Source organism: Odontesthes bonariensis, chromosome 2, assembly GCF_027942865.1.
Source record: "Odontesthes bonariensis isolate fOdoBon6 chromosome 2, fOdoBon6.hap1, whole genome shotgun sequence".
In the NCBI taxonomy this organism is placed as follows: domain Eukaryota; kingdom Metazoa; phylum Chordata; class Actinopteri; order Atheriniformes; family Atherinopsidae; genus Odontesthes; species Odontesthes bonariensis.
Genome location: NC_134507.1, coordinates 14,903,979 through 14,929,120, shown reverse-complemented (window position 1 = coordinate 14,929,120; position 25,142 = coordinate 14,903,979). Strand labels below are relative to the sequence as shown.

General features: G+C 43.2%; 1 protein-coding gene across 2 annotated transcripts in view; it reads right to left on the bottom strand.

Annotated features, from left to right (window-relative positions):
- Positions 1-203: 203 nt before the first annotated feature.
- Positions 204-25,142, bottom strand: part of slit1a (slit homolog 1a (Drosophila)) — an 86,740-nt gene continuing 61,801 nt past the window's right edge. The window contains exons 11-37 of one of the 2 annotated variants that reach the window (XM_075478253.1): positions 24,834-24,905; positions 24,674-24,745; positions 24,340-24,483; positions 22,467-22,630; positions 21,534-21,557; positions 17,728-17,872; positions 17,511-17,585; positions 17,273-17,416; positions 16,997-17,140; positions 16,744-16,910; positions 14,949-15,081; positions 13,059-13,127; positions 12,900-12,971; positions 12,707-12,778; positions 9,192-9,263; positions 8,021-8,184; positions 7,808-7,932; positions 7,601-7,698; positions 7,363-7,502; positions 7,029-7,122; positions 6,807-6,944; positions 6,473-6,701; positions 6,262-6,392; positions 5,965-6,158; positions 4,817-5,105; positions 3,665-3,876; positions 204-3,565 (exon numbers count right to left, since the gene is read on the bottom strand). In XM_075478253.1, coding sequence (XP_075334368.1) covers positions 3,327-3,565; positions 3,665-3,876; positions 4,817-5,105; positions 5,965-6,158; positions 6,262-6,392; positions 6,473-6,701; positions 6,807-6,944; positions 7,029-7,122; positions 7,363-7,502; positions 7,601-7,698; positions 7,808-7,932; positions 8,021-8,184; positions 9,192-9,263; positions 12,707-12,778; positions 12,900-12,971; positions 13,059-13,127; positions 14,949-15,081; positions 16,744-16,910; positions 16,997-17,140; positions 17,273-17,416; positions 17,511-17,585; positions 17,728-17,872; positions 21,534-21,557; positions 22,467-22,630; positions 24,340-24,483; positions 24,674-24,745; positions 24,834-24,905 — 3,622 coding nt within the window. In that variant the 3' untranslated portion in view covers positions 204-3,326. The remainder of the gene's footprint in view (positions 3,566-3,664; positions 3,877-4,816; positions 5,106-5,964; positions 6,159-6,261; positions 6,393-6,472; positions 6,702-6,806; positions 6,945-7,028; positions 7,123-7,362; positions 7,503-7,600; positions 7,699-7,807; positions 7,933-8,020; positions 8,185-9,191; positions 9,264-12,706; positions 12,779-12,899; positions 12,972-13,058; positions 13,128-14,948; positions 15,082-16,743; positions 16,911-16,996; positions 17,141-17,272; positions 17,417-17,510; positions 17,586-17,727; positions 17,873-21,533; positions 21,558-22,466; positions 22,631-24,339; positions 24,484-24,673; positions 24,746-24,833; positions 24,906-25,142) is intronic. The other variant, XM_075478254.1, reaches the window with a different exon arrangement.

Genomic DNA, 25,142 nt, shown 5'->3' with positions numbered 1-25,142 from the left:
TTTTCATTGTGGGATGTGTATAAAGCCAGAATCTGTGCGTATCTTTAGCACCAGCTATGAAAGACAGTGTTCAATCACCTGAAAAAAGAAAATGAAGGTAAATTGAGAAGTTGTCTGGATTCACAAATATTCGTGTGTCGGTTTTGCCATGAAAACAAAAATTGGGTGAAAGAGGAGAAAAAAAAAAAAGACAAACGCATTGATAAAAGCACACACATTTTAAGTTTAATTAATGAAAAGAGTGGAGGTTTGGTAAACATTTTGTCGGTGGCACTACATACATTCAGCATAATTGAGTTTTTCAGTTCAATCCCACCATCAGTCCTGCAACATAAAAGCAAACAGACAGAACCCAACCAGGGATTTTTCTTAAGTTTTTGCACCATATTAATACAACAGAGACATTGTGTTGTTCACAATAACATTTATGAATATAGTTCATACGATGGAAAATCTGTGTTTCTGGCTGTAAAACCAGATTACGGAAATACATCTCAATATAGCACAAGCACCACTAAGATGTCTACCAGGAAGTTGAACGCACCAGTCTAGTACAGATCAGTGCAGAGGAAGGAACGTCACGTTTGACTAAATATGCACCTTTATGAGGCACAGAGCCTAAGTATGACAGTGACTGTTCATCAGAATCCTTTATGAGATCTTTTGTATTGTTATTGTACACCACTGGCATCACATCAACAGCATGTAAAACAAAGTTAACATGGGTAGCAATATGAACAGGAGCTGTGTGATGTGTCGCTGAGCTGAGATCCGGGTCTGCAGCTTTTCACACCATAAAGACACATTTAGAGAAACACAATCCCAGAACAATTTTGTACTCCATCCTGATTGGCTGTCACTCTTTCAACAGGACGTGACTTCTATATCTTACATTGGAAACTAAATAACAGCTAAAAGTTACCACTTCATGAATAAGCATAGGTCATATTTATCTATACACATTTATACATTCAGGTATGACTGTTCACTGTAATTGGCACCTTTTCTTCCTTTTTTTTTTTTTAATGTTTCTTTTTTTGTTGTGTGTGAGTCGGAACCGACAGATAATGAAAATGTCCACACCTTTTCTCGGTATTATCTGTCAGCAGTTGCCATGTAAAGCTTCACACAGTTGCCCATACAAAAGAAATCTCAGGATGATCCACCTTAACATGATCAGAGTCCACAGAGGCAACTTCATCCTATTTCTTCTGGCTTGACAGCAGCTTATGATCAGTTGAGCTTGACTAAACTTAAAAACACCTTCGTTCTCATGGTTAACATCTCTCAGATTCAAATGAAAGAAACGCAACCCGCCACTTCAACAAAACGAACATGAAAACAATCGAAAAGCCTTGACATGTGGTCAGTTAATTACAAGGTCATTTTGAGGGGGGGGAGTCTCTTAATCTGAGCTCTGAACTCTCAGCTCCTCCAGCAGACGAACGTCTGAGCCACAGAAGAGGAAAACACTGTCATATCTTGCTGTTAAGTGACGCCTTCCAGATTGAAATTTTTTTTACTTTTTTTTTATTGAATTTTTTTATTGTATTGAATATTTCACCTTTTTTCATGGTTTTTAAAATCTTTTGAAAACACTTGAATGCCAGCAACATGTATGCTTTTTCACTCTACAGGAAACTGCCTTTTAGATAAAATAAATAAAAACAAGCACAGATTCTCATGAATTAGATGTAATATTCACATGGAAGACAACATATACAATATTAAACATATTTCTAAATCAATACTGGCTCCTATACAACATGGCCAAACCGCTGTTGCATCTTTTTTTTTTTTTTTTGGGGGCCAATTAACGTAATTAATACCTTTTACTGGAGAAGGTGAGATCAACAAATAAAAACACCAAGGGAACCAACTGAATGCTTTTCCACCAGCCCTAACGCTTCCAGAGACAGACTTACTCTTTAACATAGAAAAATACTATACCAAAACGAAATACAAATATATATATATATATATTAGAATCTGTTAGGCATTTCTATATAAAGGGTTGTAGGAGTGGGTTGGGGCAACTAAAGGAATAAGATTACATCATGAGACAAATTATAACAAAATATAACAAAAAGAAAAAAAAAATCATTATGCGAAATTACAACAAAAACAAACAAACAAAAAAAAGTTGATTCTGAGATCTTTTGTTCTGTAATAACAATTGTAATGGTATGAAGAAGCTTGGCATATTCGCTGGCAAACTTTTCTCCACACATGCAAATAGTTTGCACAAGTTTAATACTGCAGGCATCAACTGGTGCAGGGTTAATCGGCCTCCTGCTCAAAGGGGGCGAAACTATGCAGGACATCCTAACCCGGAGGCAATACGTGCTGCGGGCTGATAACCCCTGCCTGCGCCACGCTGGTTTGCTGTACGAACAAAGTAGAACAGCTGCGCCACACAAGCATCCTCGAGCTGTGTTGTGTGTGTGTGTGTGTGTGTGTGTGTGTATGTGTGTGCATGCATGTGTGATCATGTACTTCAGAGAGGTGTATGACTGTGGTTTTCAGTGCTGCTAGTCAGTGCAGTCTCTATTTGCGGGGAGCTGTGACACTGGACCACCTACACTCGTGGACACCACATCTGGACGGGATTATGTGCCGCTCTAAAACCCCAACGTCCTTCTTTCCTTTCCGTTCACTTCAACATGCGCATGTGTGGATGGATGACTGTGTCCTGGCGGAGAAAATGCTACACCGAACCGACGACAACTTTCAACTCAACCCAAGATGCATCCAGCACAGTCCAGGTAACCCAGCCAAGCTCAACTCAAGATAGCCTCGCCAAGTCAAACGGTCCAGCTCTCCGTTTATGCCTCCCCTTTTGTCTCCCTCTGCCGTTCTTAGCCAGAGTGGACCCCGCTGTCCTCACTGCCTCCATGAAGTAAAGATGGAAGATGGTGGCTGACCCATCAGAGGCCTCACAGATGGATGGCGAATTCACACGGGATAATTTGGGTTGGAAGGATGCTTCACTCTGAATGCGACACTTATGAAATCTCTGGACCCCTTGGAACAATGTTGCAGATACAAAGGTTTAGTTGCGGTTGTTGTCACTTCTACACTGCTGCTCATGATGTTGGTTTCTCTGTTTTACTGTAGGTCACACACCCTCAGAAGGGGAGGAAATGTACTATTTTACAAACATTGTTGTCCATAATATATAGATAGAGGTTTTATATATATTCTGTATAATCTCTCTTGCTTTCTTTCCCTCCTCCACTTTTCTGCAGTTTTCTCTCTTCCTTCTTCCCTTCCTTGCTTTCCGTCTTCTGCTCTACGGCAGTGGCAGGAAATGTGAGCGAGTGGCGCTAGATGCAGCCCACGCAGCCGCACTTGATGGTCTTTTCCACTTCCTCGCTGAAGGAGGTCCCATCGCTGCATTCAAAGGTGTATTTCCGGCGTTTCATCCGCTGGCTGGCACAGCAAGCCCCTGTGTCGCAAGCCCCAGTGCACTCCACCCAGGAGACCATGCGTGTTGTCTGGCAGATGGCGTAGCCTCGCTGTACCTGGTAGAAGTCTCGCACAGGCTCCCCTCGACACTCAGACTCTGAAAAACATAGAAAACCCTAGTTTAATCCATATGACCCTTTCGCATATTTTTTTTTTTCTAAGTGTACATCTTTACATTGGCATGGCACAAACCAACCTGCATCACAAAGCTCCCCAGTGTAGCCACTTTCACAGTGACAGTACGCGTCTCCTGTGTCTGAGATCTGGCAGCGACCGTGTTTGCAAGACAGGCGGCGGCAGGGGTTAAACAGTTCCCCCTGTTGGTTACACAGGGCGCCGCGGTAACCCTCTGCACACTCACAGCGGTATGACTGGGAGTCCAGATGGATGCACTTCCCATGGACACACCTAATAAGAGAGAAACTTCAGTCAGATATTTGAAACAATAAATGAATTAATCTTTGATGTTTCAAGAGCAGAGGAGTGGATTCACAGCACTGAAAAAAGGTTGCTGGTGGTGACCTTTTGTAGTCACGGGAATCAACTTAAATATTATACCTCAATGCCGCTGTGGAGAGCTTTACTTGCATATTTCTATCCTATGATATCTAAACACTACATTTCAGAAGGAAATATAATACATTTGACTGCAGTACATCTGTCCGACAGATAAAGTCACAGCTTATTCTTTCAGGTAAAAACTTTTAAAACACTGTATGGTGCATTTCTGATAATTAAAGTTTTAATGTTTTATGTGCAGATTGAATACTTATAGGGCAGTCTTCATCTTAATCATTGAGTTTGTTCATTGTATTCAAGTGGAAGATAAAACTAAATGACAACGATATCCCAAGGGGTCCGATTTTTTTAAGTATTGGAAAAGATAGGCAGCTCAAAAAAGCTACTTTGATTATGTTTAACTTGTGTGACAGATTTGAACTTGGTCTACAATGTTGAGAGAAATTTGACACTGACCTGTAAGGTCAGACCTGTCCCACGGGGACAAAGAGCAAATGCATGAAGAAACATCCCCTTGAAAAAATAAACTGAATAAATCTCTATTTTCAAAACTAATCTTTGATGTTCCTAAATAGTTGTCTTTTGAAAATGTGCTAATTCTGGGGCTGCATTGACACTCTTGTTAAAAGCTAGATTCCACATAAATACAGTCTAACGGCCGCCTTTTACCTTGGAAAAAAAATCTTATACTTTAATATGCAAAAAAATACATGGTCTAATTTATTCTAAAGCAAAGCAAATTCTGGTTTATTTTTCACCTCTGTTTAGTAAAAATTTGAGCTACCTCTGTAAAAGTGGCTGTAGAAAAGGGTATAGGTTGCTAACATACTTGCTGCCCTGGCAGGGGTTCAGAGCAGGTTGGTCACAGTGCGCCCCGCTCCAGCCTGGCTGGCAGTGGCACACTGGTCCCTGGACCCCATCAGGTTGGCAGATGCCATGGAAACAGTAGAGCTTCTTGCAGGGCTCGCAGCCTGGTACCACGCCGGGTTTCATCTGGGTCTTGGTGAAGTCCTGGAGCTCGTTGTTGATGTACAAATTCTGGATGCAGCCGTGAAAACTGGAACCGTTCTGGATCTGCCAGAGACGGAAAGTGCCTGAGTGGACGTCCACCGGCATGCCTGGAGGAGGAAACAGAAAAGAAGTGTTAATATGTGTGAAGACACGTGTGCTGGCTCACAAACAAACAGCTAACACGGGGCTGGTATGAGTGTGATGGAGATTCAAACACGAGTGTCCCAGCAGTTACTATGCAGTTAAATACATGCAACTTTTTATTTGACCTTTATATTCTGCATAAGCACCACGGGACACATGATCTTTGAAATCAGAGGATGACAAAAAAAACAGAAAACAAGAGGAATGAAAAAAAATGTCTCCTGTGGTGTTGTATGAATGAAGAACAGCACAGCACAACACAACACATCACAGAACAGCAGTGAGACAAACTGCACAAATCCTGAGCCACTCCTGAGCAAACTGCCATGCCAGTCCAATAAACTGGAGCTGCATGGCATCAAATTTAAATATATTTGTTATGATTCTCCAGATACGTTTTTCACAATTTGAATACCAGAAACTGTGAATGTCAAGAGTGGCTAGAATACAAACTACAAATGAATGCTGTTACAAATAAAAGCAAATACAAAGGACTGTGTCTGCTAGTTTCTGTGTAACGGTCACTAGAGGGCGTTGTTCACACGCCATTAAAAAAATGCTGGTGTAATATATGTCCACAAATGTGTGCAGGTGGCAGATTTGAAGGGTCAATGCATATTTTTGCGTGTTCATGTGTGGCCCCTAGCAAACACAATCATGACTGACAGGTTGGATGGTGTGGGTGGAGGACAAGGTTTAGGGAATGGGTGGAGGAAGGATGGGTTGTTGGGTTGCATGGTTGAGGGGAGGGACTGGTTGCGGTGGTGACAAAGCGAGGGGGGAGGGGTGGTGATTTAACAGTAGTGTAGTAGTTAAGAGTGCCTGCAGAGGAGGGAGGTGTGTTCTGGAGAGGGCCCCTACCCCCCACGTATAGCGGCGCCTCCCCGTTGAGGGGCCGCACCGCCCCAAGGCTGTCCATTGTGGTAGGGAGACCCCCGTCAATGGACAGGTTCACCATCTGGTCGAAGGTCACCAGCTCCACTGTGTGGAACTGACCATCATTGATAGTCTCGGTACTTGCAGAAAGAAAAAAAACACAGATGGAACATATAACATTGCCACATATAGTGAACAGAGAACATATTGATCAGCAAACAGTGACAGAAAACTTCCCCTCACCTGTAAATGGCGTGTCCTGGCTGGCTGCCAGGGTCGTAGCTAACCTTAACATGGCCTTGGAAGAGCTCCACTGCAATATGATCATTGTCCCCATTGTACAGCAGGATACCATTGTCCTCAGCTGTGGACACCTGCACAGGGAACCAGAGAGCATTGGAAGACTCACCTATTTAAAGGTGGCAACAACCTACAGAGATGACTCTTTGACTACCTGCAGTGTGATGTTAGCTTGAGGCCAGTTCTTGAGGTCAGACAGCAGTAGGTAAGAGTCTCTGTCGATGAAGTTGACGCTGACCAGCTTCTCACAGCGTGGCCCACCGAACTCTGGAGGACATTGGCAGAGGGCGCGCCCACCTCGCTCCACACAGGGGGCGTTGTTCTGGCAGTCGGCAAGCTCACACAGTGACAGTGGAGATGGCAGGACTTCACATAACTGACCGCTGTAGAAAGACATTGAGGGTTTTTTTTGGGGGGGAAGGATTATGTAAGTGAAGCAGATGATACTCTGTAGCCAGATTAGCATGATACCTTTGGACTCTTCTTACCTGTATCCTTCAAGACAGACGCAGGAATATCCATTCAGTTCATCCACACATGGAGCTCCATTCTGACAGCGATGCTCCTCGCAGTCGTTGTAGTCTACACTGCAGTCATCACCAACGTAACCAGGAGAACACACACACCTGCAAAGCACAAACAGAACACTGAAATCAGCCCTGAGCATGTGCGTATCTACCTCTACGTCTCTCTAAGTGGCAAATACTCACTTGGGTCCAGAGGAGGTGATGAGGCAGGTAGACTGATGTTGGCAGGGGTTTCGTCCCGGGGCACACATATCTTCCAATTCTTCGCACATCTCCCCTGCACAGACACAAGAATTTAAAAAAAGTATTAACGCCATAGTATAAAACCACAAGTCCTGATGAACAACAAATGGAAACTATCTGAACCAAAAGCTGCGCAAGTTGTGTAGTCAACCAATGATGTCAAGTTTTCGTATTAGTTTTGATGTTGCATTGTGCCTCATTTAGACTTTTAATATTTTCTAAAATAAAATTTTTTTTTAGCCTTTTTTAATTTTTAAATTTTTAAATCACAAACCTGTGTAGTAGGGGGGACAAAAACAAGTGTAGTTGTTGACTCCATCGAAGCAGGTTGCTCCGTTCTCGCAGTCGTTGTCTTCGCAGTCGTCAGCGTTGATTTGGCAAGTCGGGCCCTCAAAGCCCAGCGGACATGTGCAACTGCAAAAAAACACACACACTCATCACATTATCAAGTTCTGTTAAAGAGGAAGAGTTAATGCCTTTACAGCGATGGTTGAAAAACCTGCCTTCCTCACCTGTATTCTCCCTCATCATCCGGACTCACTTGGCACGTTCCTCCGTTGGCACATGGGTTACTCACACAGGCGTTCAGACTTGTCTCACAGTTCTTGCCCTGAGACAAAGACCAGAGATGATGTTAAGTGTTTAACTTAAGTGTTGCCTGTTTCCTTTTTATTTAAATGGTTAGTCGTACGTTTACGGCAGCACTGTGTTGCCCTTACCTTGAATCCCGGAGGGCAACTGCACCTGTAGACCTCTACCAGGTCGCTGTGACAGATGCCGTGGTTCAGACAGGGGCTGGACAGACAGGGGTTACACTTTGCCAGCACTGCAGTGTCCACCTCACCTGCACAAATATTATGAAGATGCAAGTTCATTTTTTATGTTGATTCCATTGTTGTTTACTTGCTCCTGTGTCCAAGACAAGAACTCACCTGCACATTCAAATTTCTTGGCAGGTGTGGTGAGGAGTAGTTTGCCCTCCATGCCCTGTGGGCCAGCACAGCGGGCAATTCCAGGCTCTTTGTATCCAGTCTTCACCCAGTCAGACAGCCAGCGCAGGCGGCAGTCACAGTACAAGGGGTTGGCACCAATCGCTCTGATATTAGAGAAAAAACCCAGTTTGTGTTCAAGTCTGGCTATGTGGCTGCAGTACACTGTATCACCAGTAGGTGTCTCTATATCCTCATAGAAGACAAGCGATGCCAAAGTCAGCTTGGGTCGCTATACAAATAAATCAGTGCTTCTCCAGAAATAAAACATTTTTCTAATGTTTAATGCTCAATGCCATACATCATCTGGAGGAGCGCTGCTCAATTATAGGCAAAGGTGTGAACAGAAGGCACTCTTAACCACCTCTGTCATGGTGGTCGTGAATCAATGGAGCTCTGTTCTCCTGCTGGATGCACAAACATTCCTAAATCGATGCTGTTCCATTACGTTGGAACACAGGCTCATCTTTCAGGCCGGGCCAATAGCTGACACCTGACATCTGCTAACATGAAAGCCACTTGACTGTGACTGAGGATCAATGGCTTCACCTCCATCCCTCTCTTTCACCCTGATTTTATGCAGCCTTGACTGCTGTCCTGCTTTTCCACAAAATGTCTTTGTTTAGTCTTCTCTGCCCTCCCTTCTTCCTCCTCAACTCTGACACTGATAGGTCTATTGATCTATCAGTGATGAGGCTATCTAGGCAGGATGACAGGGGGGCAAAGACACTTTTTGTCCAGCTTTATGCAACCTCACTGCAGCTACACACCACACATAAAATGTTAGGCATATATAAACAAACACTAAAGGCCTCAGACCATGGAGACTCTGTTTGTGTGTTTTGGAGATGTCACAGGGAGATGAGACAGCAGAGGGGTCTGTGTGTTGCTTTAACCACAGGACTGATTAAGGGAGGGCTCGGCCCATGTAGAGCCAGCCAAAGAGGACAACAGACAACCCACTGTGAGCCACACTCCTGGCCCGTCTAACCAGACCTCCCTCTGCACCTGAAAGCATGCCCTTACATTGTGTACATTTAACAAACACAGATTTAGGAGCACATTGTATCATATAAGCATAGACAGAGGCATGCAGCTGCATGTTGCCACTTACAAATGGGAAAGTGAGACCACATCACTGAAGATGCCATCAGGAAGCTCCGAGATTTCATTTCCATGGAGAGACCTGAGGAGAGGAAAGTCGACATAGTTCATCATGGGAGAAAAAGAAAGTGCTGTCATGTTGTCACTACTAGAGCTGAGAGAGAGTTATATTTGAGGCACAGTAATATTGGAAAAGGTCAAAGACTTCTGAAGTTTGAGCATTTACTGCTCCCCCTTCCTCTGTAATAGAATATTTGAAAACATTCTCATGGGAAACTTAATTTTTAGACTGAACGGCAAAACAAATAAATCAAACAAAAAGAAAAAATGCGTCTGTACTGCTACCATTCTTTGCTTCCCCAAACAAATGAAGCTAAAATTATCAAGAAAAATGTTGATTCCTCAACATTTTTCCCTGCTCAGTGTTAGCATGTTGTATTTCTGGAAGAGCTTTGTGCAGCTGGCAAAGACATGGGGCTCTGCGAGTCTGGAAATGCCTGGTGTCGAGTTTCTAAGTGTGTCTGGATGGCAGGGCCAACAAGGGCACAGAGCGAGGGGGGTAACAGAGCTGCACCACATGTAGGATAGTGAAAAACATTAATCCAATCATCTGTGTGTGTGCAGATTTTTTTAAAAAAAGGTACACCCATCTGCTGCCATGTTTTAGCTCATACATCTAGAATATGAACACTTTTGTGCATGCACACTATTTTGCATCCTCCGCCAACTTCCTCGTTGACTACCATCAATGGTGACGAGCTGTCACGGCTTAATGGCTTGATGATTGATGGCTGCCATAATCCACCAGGTCATTACCACCTCAAATCCTCAGCTGACCGCAAGTTAATGTTACAACAGCTCAGTACAGAGTAACAATACATGACACAACTGAGCTCTATGCCTGGATGGAGACATTTAGACCTCTGTCTATGTTTGATCTGTTGATTAGAGCTGAGCCGTGCAAGAGTCAAAGAGGAAAGGATTTAGAGAGGGAAGCTGGTCAGTGTGTGGATACAGAGCACGAGAGGGAAAACATACAATGTAACCTGCCTGAGTCAACATGTTAATTAGTCTGTGTGCCGTGGAGATTGCTTATTAGTGTAAAGCAAGTGGGTGGGTTGTTGTAGTCAGAGGATACGGAGGCCATGAAGTCAGCAGTAGTGTGGCAGCCAGGCAGAGATCTCATGGGAGAAAGGAGCCAGGGAGTCTCCGGGAAGAAACCTGATCTGCGCTGACTCTAATACTCTCTTTTTACTTTTCTTTTTACTTTTCCACTGTTCTGTATCATCATGCCAGTCCATACTACATGCTCAAAATAGCCTGGCACAGTTCTCAGAATTCAACTAACTGACCCAATAATGACTTCTGGTTCAAACTTTTCTTTCAATGTTGTTTACCTGCCACCACTTACTGTTTTGCAGTTACTGTATGTGAGTCTTATGAGCTGCATGGCATGCTTTAGCTTGTTAAATTCATGCCTTTTTTTAATTTTGTTTGTTCTTTTTCTTTATCAAACTCTTTCATATCGCGTTCGTCTCCTCACAGGTTGCCACTCGAACCATTTGTGGCCACGCCCTGGCGCTGTCTCAGCTCACTCACCTCACACTTAATACCCAGCAGGCCAATTAGCAGCTTATTAATCTGCAGCTCAAACCACAACCATCACACACACACGCACACTTACAATGCCACCACTCACAATCACACCACATCCAATGCCAAGCTTCGACCACTGGTCTGTTTGAAGAACTGTGCGTTAATGATTCTTCTCCTCTTAACTGCTGTGTAAAGCCAAAGGTGCAGCTTTATGAAGGCTTTGGCACCTCGGCATGTGCGAGTACACACGAGTGCGTCCCGCTCGTAGCCGTCTTTGGCATCTCATTGTGGTTTCGATGGAGCTTCCAAGTTTGAACTTTGAACCCGTTGTGGGGTCTTAAAGACGAAACTATTAAATGGAGCTCATTGTCGCTTTGGTTTTGTTGCACCCCCACAGCCTCGCTGAGTAAAGAAAAAAAATCATCATGGCACCAATTGACATTTAATGGGAGGCTTATGATTGATCACACCAGCAGTAAAGACATCAAAGTTTTCTGCTTCATTTGGACCCCGTCTGACTGAGACAAGAAGGTATTCCAGACGGTCTGTGTGTGTGTACACGTCTGAGTTTGTGTATAGCTCTAAGCCTCGATGGTGTGTGTGGGGCGGGTGGCACTGGGGGAGGGCCTCACATGGCGTCTCGCAAGCTCGCAAAGGGAATATTTTAGAGGCAAAGGTGGCGTGAGTGAGTAAGAGCAGAAATAACGGACGCAGCTTCATTAGAGATCAAAGCCGCGTGCTTGGTCTAGCAAGGCGGCATCAGCTAATGATGGCCGAGCTTCACTCTCATTCCACGCTAAAAGGGCTTCGTGCTTTGTGTCTCGTAATGATCGGGGGCTTTCGTTGAATCCCACCGTAAAAAGAGGCTTTGTTGGAGCTTTGTTGTCAGTAATAAAAAGTGTGCCTGCTATGAGCACACATGGAAGCCTGAGAAGTCAACTCCCACACACATACTAACAGGCACCAAGTCAGTAGATGACAAACATGAAGTCTATACATGAAGCCATCAACAAATGCACACAGATGCAGAAGCAACCTTATGAGGAGGGCTGCAGAGCCTGGTCTTAATTTCTCCTTCCCGAGTTATATTGCATATTGGGTTTAAAGCGTGTTGCTTTCTGCAGCTGCTGTAATCTTTGGATGCAGTTCCAAAGACTGGTTTCATTTCGTCATTGTTCTGTCCAATACAGTTACGTTCTACATCTCAGTTATTTAGCAGCCCATGGTCACTGAGAGTGCACAATCAAAGACTTCATAAGTTCATAAAAGTCCAAAGGCAGTTGAAGCCATTGCAGTTACAGGGGCAAACATTTTCTACTAATCAGTGTCAGAGTGATTTTGTACAGTGAGCTGTGGGGCTGCCTGTTTGGCCCTGATGGTGAGGCAGTGATGAGCTGGGGGTGCTTAGAGGTGAACAAGCAGACTGGGTACATGTCTGGGGGTTGGGGGGGTGGGTTGAAAGTGAGGGTTGAAACATCATTGCTGCTGCTGCTGTGCCCACAGCTGGCGCTTTAACAGAGAAAACAGGTCGGAGCGTGTGCCTGAATTCAAAAGCTGTCATAAATGTTCAGACAGTTTTAGTCCTCTGGAGCCAATCAAAGATTCTCAGCATCTGCTCCACCTTCTCTGTAGTCAGCGCTCGCTGCAAAAATATCCTCCTTAACGACTCGTTTAGCCCAAAAGTGCATCCTGTCTGGTTTTAGAACTCTTCTTTCAAAATAACTTCAATTGTTTCCAATCAGGTTGCAGATTTGAGCTTAGTTTTGAAATCATGTGACACCAAAGAAACATCTCAAACATTTGATGTGCATGCAAAGATGGATCATGGGTTAAAAATAGATTTTAACACTCAACCTTAGACAAACTCAATAAAATGAATGCACATATACACAACATATGTATGCATTTAGAATCTAAAAATAAACTCACAGCAGTCGAAGAGAGTGCAGTCCACTGAAAGCCATTTTGGGGATGCAGCGCAGGGAGTTGTAGCTCAGGATTCTGCAATGCCAAAATGAGTACATATGTAAGAATATGTAATTCAGCTATTTCCATCTTACTGTCAGCACCTGAATGAATGAGCAGCTCTTTGCTCTGACAGCTGAGGCCGATCAGGACTTACAGAGTGGTAAGTTGGCTCATGTTAGCAAAGGATGAGTTGGTCAGAGAGTTGATCTTGTTGTTGCTCAGGTCTCTGAAAGGAAAATGTCAAAAAAAAAAAATATCTTCACTATATCAATCTGCGCAACGTGACAGAGGAGGCAGACAGACAAAAACTTACACCAGCTGTAGGTATTTGAAGGTAGAGAGTTCCTTTGGCACGAGAGTGAACTGGTTCCCATCCAGATATCTGAATAAAGAGACAAAGACTTTCAGACACAGATACAATATTTATGCTCAAAATGCTGCATATTCATACTACGCACACAGCATGTTACTCTACGGTCAATATTTCTGTTCACATATGATAATTCTTCAAATGAGCTCAGATTTAAGTCCTTGGTTGTATTAAACAGGCATCCTCTTTTCTGGAGGTGTTCCTGAGCCCATACAGAATCATGCCTGTTTTTAGTGCTGAGGGCTTGTGCCTAACAGGCTTCCAATACTGATCTTTGGCTGTGTCCCTTGCACATAGAGATGTCTGCAGATTCTCTGAATCTTTTGATGAATTTTTTTTCTGCAGATGATTGAATATTCCAAGTCTGCAATTTCAGGATAAGAAATATTATTCTGAAATTGTTCCACAATTTTTTGATAGCGTCTATAGCAGATTAGTGACCCTCCATTGACCCTTTTTTTTTTTTTCCTGACAGACTCTGCCTCTCCAAGGTGCTCTTTTTCATCCTGAGTCATGTTATTGATCAGATGTCAGTAAATATAATCAGTTGCAAAGTGTTCCCCCGGCCGTTATTTGATCAGATGAGCTGATATTTTTTCACGAAGTTGTAAAATGTTTTGCCTTCAACATTTAATATATATTTTGTTCTGTTGTTAATAAAATGTTCTGAAATTTACAAAATCATTCATATATACATTCTACACAGTGCCTCGACATTTTTGGATTTGGGGCTGTAAATGAGGGGCCTGTGAACTGAATAATGATTGAATAATTTACATAGATCAGGTTTTATATTGTGCATATTAATGTGAGCAAACCCAGGGGCCACAGTATCACTTCCACTGGGACTAAAAAAACTGCAGGAAAAAAAGGCAAACTTAGTACTTTTGGTGACATTGATGTGAATTTCCTGCCTAACAGCAATTCCTTCAACCCGGCACTTTTTATGTGACTGAGGTACAAACAGTTACGTGTGTGATAACATTCTGATTATGTTCAAGTCACTGGAGTCAACATCATGCCTACAGGGGTGCAATAACCCCGCTGACTGCCAACACAAAGCTCGACCAGTGGTTTGTCACTTTGATAAATGGCTGATTTAGGGCCTGCTCCCTCTGAGCAGAGCTGCAGGCTCCTGCTATTGTTGTTGAACGCACACATGGTGGGAAGGGCAGCTGCAGGCGGTGGGGGGAGGTGGTTAGTTGGGAGGCATTTGGGTTCAGTGGTAATGATAGGTAATGACAGTGTAGAGGACACTTGGGATAATGATGGAGTAGCAAACTCTCCAGATGACTAGATGAAAGCCCAGAACAGAGGGTTACACCTGGTCACACCTGCTGGGACAATGACAGGCCTTTAGGCTTTCACAGCGTGTATGTGTGCATCCATCTGTGCCCAAGAGTCAGTCGGACCAAATGAAGCAGTATTGGAAAGTTCCAGACCTATTCCATTCCCTCCCCTTTCCATTGAAAACTGCTCATTAAAATGTCCTGTTGCTCCCCTATGCTCCCGTGGACAGGCTTTTGGCCCCAACACAAATATCCACACACACACACACATTCTGATTCTTGGCTCTGAGTGTGAGAGTGACATCAGTGCCCTGAGGGCAGCATGAAGCACAGAAGAAGAAGAATGTCTGAGAGAATAACTGCAGGGTTTATTGACTCCTTGCCTCTCCGCCAAATGATGAGATGTTTTTTTTTCACCTCCACTCTTTGCACTCTTTTTTTTAATATCATCTCCCTTCTGTTTCAAATGAAGACAGGGGAAGATTGAAAACTGGAAGTCAAACTGATTAACAGGAATTAGTGTAAGTAATGCCAAGCAACTCACAGTTCAGTCACATTTCTGGGAATCCCTTTGGGTAGAGTGTGGAGATGTTTGTTACTGCAGCGCACCACAGTCTCCAGGCAAGTACACTCACTGGGACACTGGGGTCGGGGAACACAGCTTGACTCTTCTTGGCCTGGGAAAAAGAAGAAAGCAGAAGGGGGGGTCAGATGCCAGAGAGGAAGAAAGAGGTAGAATGACCAAAAGGAAAATATGGACACAAACCAACCGAGGAGCTTTCCTCCTCTTTGAAAAAAGTCAAAAGTGTATAACTGAAATTAGTACAAAGAGAGGCAAGCTTTGCTCTGTCTTTGTAAACAGCTCAGTGAGAAAGAGAGATGCTGCTCACTAACAGGCATAAACTGAAAGATAATGCATCCCTTTAATGACAGAAAGAACAAAACAGTCGTCGATAGACTTGAATAACAGAAAAAGAAATGACACAAATCAAAGGTTTGGGCACCTTGCGGACAATGCTCAGGAACACTCCTGTGGTGACTGTCACAGCTGATAAAGGCTTGGTGTGCCAACCAACGTTGAGTCTTTTGGTTCTTTTTTGGGAGGATTTTCTCCAGCCTTTCTTCTTGCACAAGGCGTCTAGTTCTTAGATGTTACTGGGCCATGTCGCATCATGGACGGTTCTTTAAAAGACCAGCTTTCATGACGTTTAGGTATGAGAACTATGATGGTCACGGCTGAACATTCAGGCACTTGTGTGTTTCATGTAACTGTCCTGTTTTTTGTTTTTTTGAGTTTTTCATCCACCACCTCAAATGTTTTCATTATATGTATTTCCTAATTACGAAACAAAATAAGTAAACGGATACCTTCAAACTCTTTTTTTTTTATCTTCTAGACTTTTACTTTCTGGTACCGGTTATCTTAATTTCAAAAGAGCCATGAGGAGCACTTTAGTGGTGCCAGTGGTCGCTGGTGGAGTCAGAGAATTTAAAAAACTTTAAAATGTCTCTCACAAGCTAGTTAAGGTCTGATAACATGTAAAAATTGTCAGGGTGCCCACACTCGCATCGTTCTCAATCTCAAATAATATGTCACTTGAACTGTTGATGATCAGTTAACCTGCAAACTAACATTAAAACAGTAACAAAATTCACCAAGACAAATTCTAATCTATTCATAGATTATTATTATATATATATCCATTTAATAGATATTTAATATTTAGTGGTCAAAGCTTTGCATACAGTTGGAAAGGTAAGACAGTGCCAATATACCACAGTCCTTCAAGCTGGTGAAGCATTGAGACCGTGAAGAAAGAGGAAGGGAAAAAATGTGAAAAGTAAAACAGGACAAGGGGAGAGGGGCCTCGCTAATTTAATATCGACCAGCGAGAGCAAAGAATGGAAGCTGCCTGAGGCCCAAAGACAAGTCTAACAGTCATTCAGGTGCAAATAGGCTGACTGGTCAATAAGACAAGCAGCTCAATAGCTCCACTCTGCTCAGCATCGACCAGCAGCTTAAGAACTGCTGAACAGCAATCTATTCAGTAAACAACCAGTCACACAATAGTGACTATTATTTCAGATGATCTCAGACACTTTTGGCAGCTTTTGTTCATAACCCATTGTGAAGTGGAGTCCAGAGTTAAAATCTCTATCAGTTGCTCCCAGAAGTTAGTTTCACACATGACGAAGGTTATCTACAACATTGACGAAGCTTATTTCCTTTCAAGGAGGAAAACAACTCCATTTAAAGGAGAGAAGATACGACAAGTCTACAGTTTTGGAGTAAAAAAAAATATGAAGAAAGAGAAGCCAACCAAAAATATGACACCCACCCTCCTCACACCGGAAGTCGGGCAGAGCCACATCCTGCAGGGGGATCTCCTTCAGGAAGGCCGGGCGCTGGCAGCGAGGGTTACCGGTCACAATCTTCCTGCTCCTCAGCCAGTCACCGAGCCAGGCCAGCCGACAGTCACAGTTGAAGGAGTTGGCCAGGAGGTTACTGGGTGAATCGGAGCATTAGAGAAGTTTAGGGAGCAATTAAACTTGAAATAAAAGATCAACAGTGTATGTGCGTCAGGGTCTCACAGAGTGGAGAGAGTCTGCAGTGTGTCGAAGGCTCCGGGAGCGATGGTGGTCAGCTGGTTGTCGTACAGAGACAGTAAACGGACATTGTGAAGCCCTGTGAAACTGTCGTTGTGGACGCAGCTGATCTTGTTGTTCCTCAGCATACTAATAAAAAGAGAAATACGATACTAATGTTAAAATATGAACTATTATAAATACATATATATATATATATTCATATTTTAAACATACCAGCAAGCTCAAGTGTGTGATTTTACATGTTCGTGCATTACTCACAGCATACGCAGTCCCTCCAGACCTCGGAACATCCCACTTCGAACCGAGTCGATTTGATTGGCTGTGAAGTGAAGCTCAATGACGGATGACGCACCCTCAAAGGCCCCATCCTCAATCTCCGTGATCTTGTTGTTGCTGAGGTTACTGTGTGGGAGAGAGGGAGATGTCGAAGAATGAAGTGTACTATTTACAGGGACGATTCTTAAAAGCTAATGTTAAGAAGCAAAGTTTGCCTCACATTTTCTTCAGTTGGGAAAGGTTCTTAAAGACTCCAGTCGCCTCCAGAGTCGTGATCTCGTTGTTGTTCAGGCGGCTAGACAGAAATAAGAGGAGCAAGTTTAAGCATGCAAATAAATAAATCCATTTAAATAGAAAGTTTTCTGCTCTGTCAGTCTCTTCTTTTGTTTTTTTTTCTGGAAATGTGTAACACAACATTTTTTTCCCAGTTTCCTTACAGTTCAGTGGTGGATGAAGGGATGTGCTCAGGGATCTTGGTGAGCTTCAGGTTGGAGCAGTCCACTACGTTGGACTCACAGCGACACTTTGGAGGACATACCGGATCACTGTTACAGGCATTATTCAGACGGGTGTCTTCTGTACCTGAAATGGAGAAAATTGCAAACACATATACTTATTTGAAATGTTGTGACATCAGTGTTTCCCCTGTAAAAAAAAGTGCACCTCTTTCCCATGATACCAAGTCACACATCCATTCTTTTCATACTTATTGGGCACATCAGCACTCACTCCTGTTGCGACTTAAGTTAAGGCTTCCCTACATCATCTTTAACCTTAGGAGCCCTTAAAAATATCCTTCAGCTCTCCTGCTGTGGGATGGAGGCGTGAATTGATGAAGGTGAATTATTTTAGAGAGATAACAGGGCGGGGGCAGTGGGGTGAAAAGAAAGTGGATTTGGGCAGCCAGCATCAGTGAGGCAGAGTGCCCAAGAGAGAGGATGATAAGGAATAGACAGTTTAAAGGAAGAAAGGCGAATGCATACAGGAAAGAGAAGGAGCAGGAGGGAGAGGAGACAGATGAGAATGAATTGAAATGAAAGGTGAGGGGTGGTAGAGAGAGCTGATGGAGAAAGAACGAGAAGAACAAGGCAGCACGGGGGAGTGTGGGACATTTTCCTGCACCTCCTCTGTCTATGAATAGACGTTACGTGCCAAAAAAGTGTGCTGCCAGTTACATCATGGCTGCTTAATAATGAAACAGTGCTGGGAGCTACTTGGAACATTGTGTCTGCATCCCTGCATCTCTGCATTGTCTCTCAGTGTTTGTGCGTATGTGTCGAGTGTGCAAATGTTCCATTCAGAGGTAACAGCCCAGCATGTTCTGTTAAGAGATCATTTTATGTCCCAGTCTTTTTTACATCAGTGCACACTGTGCCTAAGGTCTGAAGATGACGTCAGCGAGACACCATGGGGCACCCAGACCACATTACAAAATATTCTCAAACAACCGGCACAAAATAATACGGTTGAGTATCAAAAATCTATCCCAATAAATGAAGCAGAACTTAAAACCACAACCTAATCCAAACCCTTCATTGCTATTAAATCATTGCATTCACAGGAAGAAATTCCACTCGCTGCATGTGCAAAGACATTTTCTGAAGCGGCGTGACTATTCAGCGGCTCGGTGGATGGTGCAGACAGACACCGTAATGCTGGTCATTAAGGAACTTTCCTTCACTAGGCCAGACAACAGGAAGAGGCAGTTCCTGTGACAGAGGAAGCAATGAAAGAAGAAGAAAAGTGCTTTGATCTTGAGGATGTGGAGGAGCCGGGGGAGATTTCGTGAGCCTGAGTCATCGTCATCGTCACAAGTGTGTGGCGGCGACACTTTTACTGTCAGCCGATTTACACAAAACCGGAGAAAACAGAGCGCAGGAGAATGAGGTTTTTCCATAAATGACTCATCGCTGGAGTAGAAGTTCTCATAATTCCCTGCAGCTTGGTTTCTCATTATCAATGTATTATGGTGTCCCTGCGCTGTCAGTGATTGTGTAAGTTGTGGAGGCTTTCATTGTTATCATTCAGGGAGGGTGAAATTCTCATTAATCCCATTTGGCTTTGATCTCCAGTCTGTTTACATTGTACTCCCATTTGTTCTCTAAGCCAGCGCAGAGCTTTATCTCAACTGTGCACACAAAGACACATTAATTTACACGCACAAGTCATACTGACACTGACAGTGAATCACACTAGCATGCGCAGTGCCACAAACACACACAGACTTCGACACAAATCGCTGCTCCTCCTAGTTATTTTCTTGGAAGTGCTCTCTCTTAAGGGGTCTGGAAACATCCGCTGATAGGAATCTGGGTCCTCTGGTGGGCTTTATTTTCTTTAGCTTCACTGATAGAGAGGACACGCTTTCCTTCCCCTCTGTCCTCCTTTCCTTCCCTTCTTTTCTGTCCCTCTTGGTGACTGAGTGTCTGTGCTAATGCCAAAGCAAAGAGATGCTTCCTTTTGACTCTATCTGCTGAGACTGTTAGGAAAACAGAGCTGAGAAGAAACAGATGCTCTCACACATATTATCATTATTAAAATTCACACATATGGTGAGTGTATTCACTCTTGGGCCCAATTAGCTATTCTCATGTATACAAATACCTCAAGTGACATGACCGGCATAATTTCAGCTAATTTTATCATTAAATGTCTAGTGTTTATTCTAATGCAGACCATTTCCCCTGAAGTTCTTACAACCAAGATGGAAGAGAGCATTATTCTGGTTTATTTCAGTTTAACAGACTTTGGCAGTCGTTTCAACAAACGCTACAAGGAGTTTTTTTTTTTTTTTTTTTAAGTAAACAGGACATGTTAGAATCGCTCAAAGTGCACTGAAACACTTTGGTCAAAGTTAAACCAAGTAGTCAGTTTGTGAACTCTGATAGAAAGTGGCAGTTTGGGGACCACCCCCAATGGTGCACTGTTTTCTCTGCCTAATGTTTTCAGTTGATGAAAGGTCTGAACTGCAAGGAACGGCAAGGTAGTCCTTGCCTGCAGACTCTTATATCATGAAGCCATGATGTTGTAATAAATGCAGGGTGTGGTTTAGCATTGCCGCTCTGAAATATGCAGGACCTTTCCTAAAAAAAAAAACGTTATCTGAATGAGAGTTCAAAAACTCATTTATACCTGTCAGTACTGATAGTGTCATCCCAGACGTACAAGTTGCCAGTTCCATAGACACTAATGCACCCCCATGCCGCTAGAGATGCAAGACTTTGAAAACAAGCTGGATCAATCCCTCTCCTTTTCCAGAGGACAAAATGCCCAAGATTTCCAGACTTTCCCATTTCGATCTGACATCTGACCACAGGACACTTCTCCACTTTGCCTCAGTTCATTTTGAATAAGCTACGACCCGGAGAAGACAGCAGCAATTCTGGCTCAAGTTCGCATGCGGCCTCTTTTTTGCACGATAAGAGCTTTAACCTTTGTGGATGGCACGATGAACTGCGATCACAGACAATGATTTCTGGAAGGGTTCCTAAGCCGATGCAGTGATTTCCATTACAAATCAAGTCTGAAGAATACGGGCATCCGGCATTGTTTTTTTAGCCTCGTCTCATGTGCACAGAGATGTCTCCAGATTCTTTGACTCTTTTGATGATATTATGTAGTGCAGATAATGGAATATTCAAAGACTTCATGATTCTATGTTAAGGAACATTATTCTGAATTTTTTTGCAGATCGCTGAACATTTGCCCATTTTTAATTCTGAGAGACTCTGTCTCTCTAAGGTCCTCTTTTAATGTCCAGTCATGTTACTGACCAGTTGAAAAATAACTTGATTAGTTGCAACATGTTCATCCAGCTGTTTCTTGACAATACCATTTATTTTCCCAGCCTTTTGCTGCCCCAGTTGTGCCCAGCTTTTTTAGAGACGATGAGCTAATATTTTTCATGAAACTGTTAAATGACTCACTTTGAACATTTGATGCATTTTCTATGTTCAATTGTGAATAAGATCTTGGTTCATGATATCTGCCAATCATTCCATTCTGTTTTTATTTGCATTTTGCATACCGTCATAAACTTTTAGGAATGGAGGTTGTAAAAGGAACGACTGCAAATGACAAAAGCAAGACACAAGCTGTAATAAACATAAAAACACATCTTAACCTCTAGAAGAACTGTATGATACTGAACAGTCTGTAATGGAAAAGATGATGTCGCTACATGGCTGCAGGTGTAAAACTAAAGAATGACAATGAAAGGTGTGAACATTTACAAGCCACTCACCTGGGATGACGTACTGCTCTTTGGCTGTGATGGAGGAAAGAAAGAGGGACGGATGTCAGTGCGATCAGTCAGGTGTACATAGCTGTGGCATCGCTATGCTTCAAAACAGTCATATATAGAGCTTATATATGACAACACACATGATGTTTAAACAGAGAAGCCGAGGGCTATCCCTGTTCATGGCAATATGGAGAAACTGGTGACAAGATAAAAAGGTGGTAAATATTTGCCTGTTGCTAAGGAAGAGTGGCATGACGGAAAGAAGGAGAGAGTATGACAGAGAGAAGAAAGCAAGGGGGAAAAAGTTTTTTAAAAAAATGGAAAAAAGAGAAAACCACATGGAATCCCTTCCTCACCAGGTCTGGCCAAACAAACGGGGCTATAAAGAAGTGTTAAACCTCAACAGTGCAGAGTGCCAGGCAGCACAACACTGCAAACACAATAGTGGGCATGGTGGAGGGAGTGCGGATGGTGGGGGAGAATGAGGGGGCATGAAGGAAATCTGAGCCTGGCGAGCAGAGAGCAGTGAGTGAGAATGGGTGGAGGGGACTGAGGCGAGGTGGGACGGGAGCTTTGAATGGTGGCATGTTCAGTAACTCTACGTCTTACGCGAGCCTCGACCTGTGATTCCAGCTCACTGTATTTTGAATGCGAAACTAGACTCCTTTTGTGGTAATACAGAGGGAGAAAGAGCAAATGCTAGTTCTCTTCTTAGTCCCAAGTTAGTATGAAGGGTGTTATTGATTAAGGAGTACTGCCACTGCACATGAAAGCCCTAATAAAACCTTTTGCTTGTAATGATCACTCATTAAATGTGGTGTATGGAAGAGGGAACAATGCCGGAATAAAAGCCACTTCCGACAGAGAGAAAGAGGGTAGTTAAGAGTGGAGAGGTGAGAGGAAAGTGGATCAATAACAGAGCCACCAGCCTACCGGAGCAGCGGAACTTCTTGCTCTTGATTTGCCCGATACGTTTGTTTGCGAGACGGCGTGGGCTGGCGCAGCGGGCGCCACTGGTCTCGATTGGGTTGGAGCGCAGGTAGTCTGCCAGCCACTTCAGATTACAGTCACAAATAAACGGGTTCTGGGCCAGGTGACTGGAGAACAGAGAAGTGGATTGGGGAGAAGTGGAGAAGATAAAAGAGGAAACACATGAAAAGTGATTAGACGACAGTTGAGAGTTTGTATTCACACATTAGTGCCAGAGTTATGAGAGACTTCACCTGTAACTTAAGAAACATTCAGGTCATTATTGATTTCAGATACATCAGCAGTGCTAATATCACTGCACTGCTGAGCAACAAATTCCAGTTCCATTTATATAACTAGCAAACCCTTACAGAGGGTATTCACATCCAAATGGTTAGGAATTACTGCTCTAAAACATGTTAAAACATTTGGGCCTGGGTCATGCTGTTTCAGTGTTTAACTGCAGCTGTGTTCCATTGCTGTTTGTTCTTGGGTTTTTCTGACTTCAGTTTTGTCTTCAGCATGTGAAGTGCAGCTCGATCAGGTTGAGATCAGGTGACCGGGCCACTGCAGAATTTTCCACTTCTTTACTTTCCACCTCTTTGCCTGCGTGTGTTTTACAGATGGTATTGTGTGTTTCGGATCATGAGCTGTGCCAAGTCTTCTTGTTTTTTTTTTTTTATCTTCCCATCATTGTGGCGCGGTCGATTTTAGTTTCAGTTTTGGACGAGGTTGAGTTTGGTTGAGTCTGTTCTTGAGGTTTATTGAGTGGTTTGCACCTTGTGGCGAACCCTCTCGGTTTGCTGTCATGACATTTTCCCCTTATGGTTGACTTGGGTAATGAAAAGCCTTCGTTTTTGAGTTTTTCACTTAACTGCTTGTGGTGAAAAGGCTCCATGACTTTTTTGGGGTTGTAGAGCTCATTGATTCTCTTCATTGATGCTCCTTGTTTTCTCTGTATGTTGGGTTTTTGCTGTTGTTGCAAACTAAGGCCTATTTACCTTAAATCAAAAAAGCACATTTGACTACTGTCCATGAAACAACTTTAGAGCCAGTAAATCAAATACATTTTAAACCCTGAAAATGATTTGACATATTTAAAAGCTGTAAATCCCTTACTCTTGAATATGTTTTGAAATACAGCCTGTGTTGGTATCCAAGTACATATGGACGGTAGTTTGACATTTAGGGAAATGTATTAATTCTTGTTGGTTTTGACTAATAGCTTCAGTAAATTGCAAAGTTTGATTTGAACAAATCAGCCAGTCTTACTTTAGTTCAGTTTTGAAGGTGTACTGCTGTCCAAATGATGTAGTGTATTTAGATTACAGGAGACTTGAGGAATGCTTTACATGTATTTCTTTCTCTTCTTCAGAGTGCAGAGAACAAAAGGAACTTGTTTATCTCTCTGTGTATGTGTGTGTAATAAGTATATTCCATTTTTTTCAGCAGGGGTCTTCCATGACTACGAAGAAAACCTTTGAAATGCAATATGTTTCTAACATGATAGGTGCCACATTGTGGGGCTCTGTATTGATAACGGTGCATGATTTTTCTCTTTTCCTGGGTAATCAGAAAGGAGAGAGAATTGGTGACTTCTGAATACAGAGAACGGCTTCTTTTATCTCAATGTGGCCAAAGAAGATGCGTGTGTCCTTGTGTTTGTGAAGATGGTAGACATCCTCCCTTTTCTACCTCCCGATTCCATTCCTGTGTCATTACACAGACCTGTGAGTAAACATCTCCTTTGTTGACTCATGTTTTATGGTAACGGCTCAGCATGTGTCAGAGCATGTACAGCAGCTCGTGTGTCTATTTGTGACTGTGTTTGACTCACAGGGTCTGTATAGCTCGCAGTGAAGTGAAGGTGCCCTTGGCGAGCGTTTGGATCTTGTTGTCGTAGAGCGATAGCAGCGAGAGATTCTGCAGGTCCTGGAAGGTGTTGGCACGGACGCAGTGAATCTTATTGGCATTCAGCAACCTTAAGAGAACAGGGAGGAAAAGGAGAAAAAAAAAAGGAGGGAGAAGAATGGGAAGAGGCAGGGAAGCAGCTTGTCAGAGTTTCTTTATGAATGAATTCATTATGCATCAAGAAAAGTATGCGCAGAGTTTATGTGAAGGTTATTCCTGGTATTCAGTGCGTCTGCAGAGAGTGTGAGTGCTCCACTTACAGCAGTTGCAAGGCGTAGAGGCCATCAAACACCCCCTTGGGCAAGTCGGTGATCTTATTTCCATACAGCACTCTGGTAAATCCCAACACAGGCTTTAGACAGAGCAAACAAGAAATCAGTGGCTACTATTGTAAAAAAAAATCAGCTCTGGGACACTTACAGGGAGTTGAGGGAGCGCAGGCCCTGGAAGGCATCAGGAGCTATCTCTGAGATCTGGTTGTTGCTCAGGTCTCTGTGTGGAAGAAGGTCAGAATGTTAGACACAGACATGGAGGTTTTGATTAAGCCAACGTCTTGTTTTCTGAGGAAAGTTTGGCGAAACTTTCACCCTCGTGGGAAGGAGGGAACAAGGAGGAAACAAATGTAGTGTGAGCTGGAAGAGGATAAGTCCCAGCTCTCTTCCACACTTGATGGTGCGCCTCTTCAAGGGAGCCTTAAAGCCAATCAAAACATTTACTTGTATTTTTTGT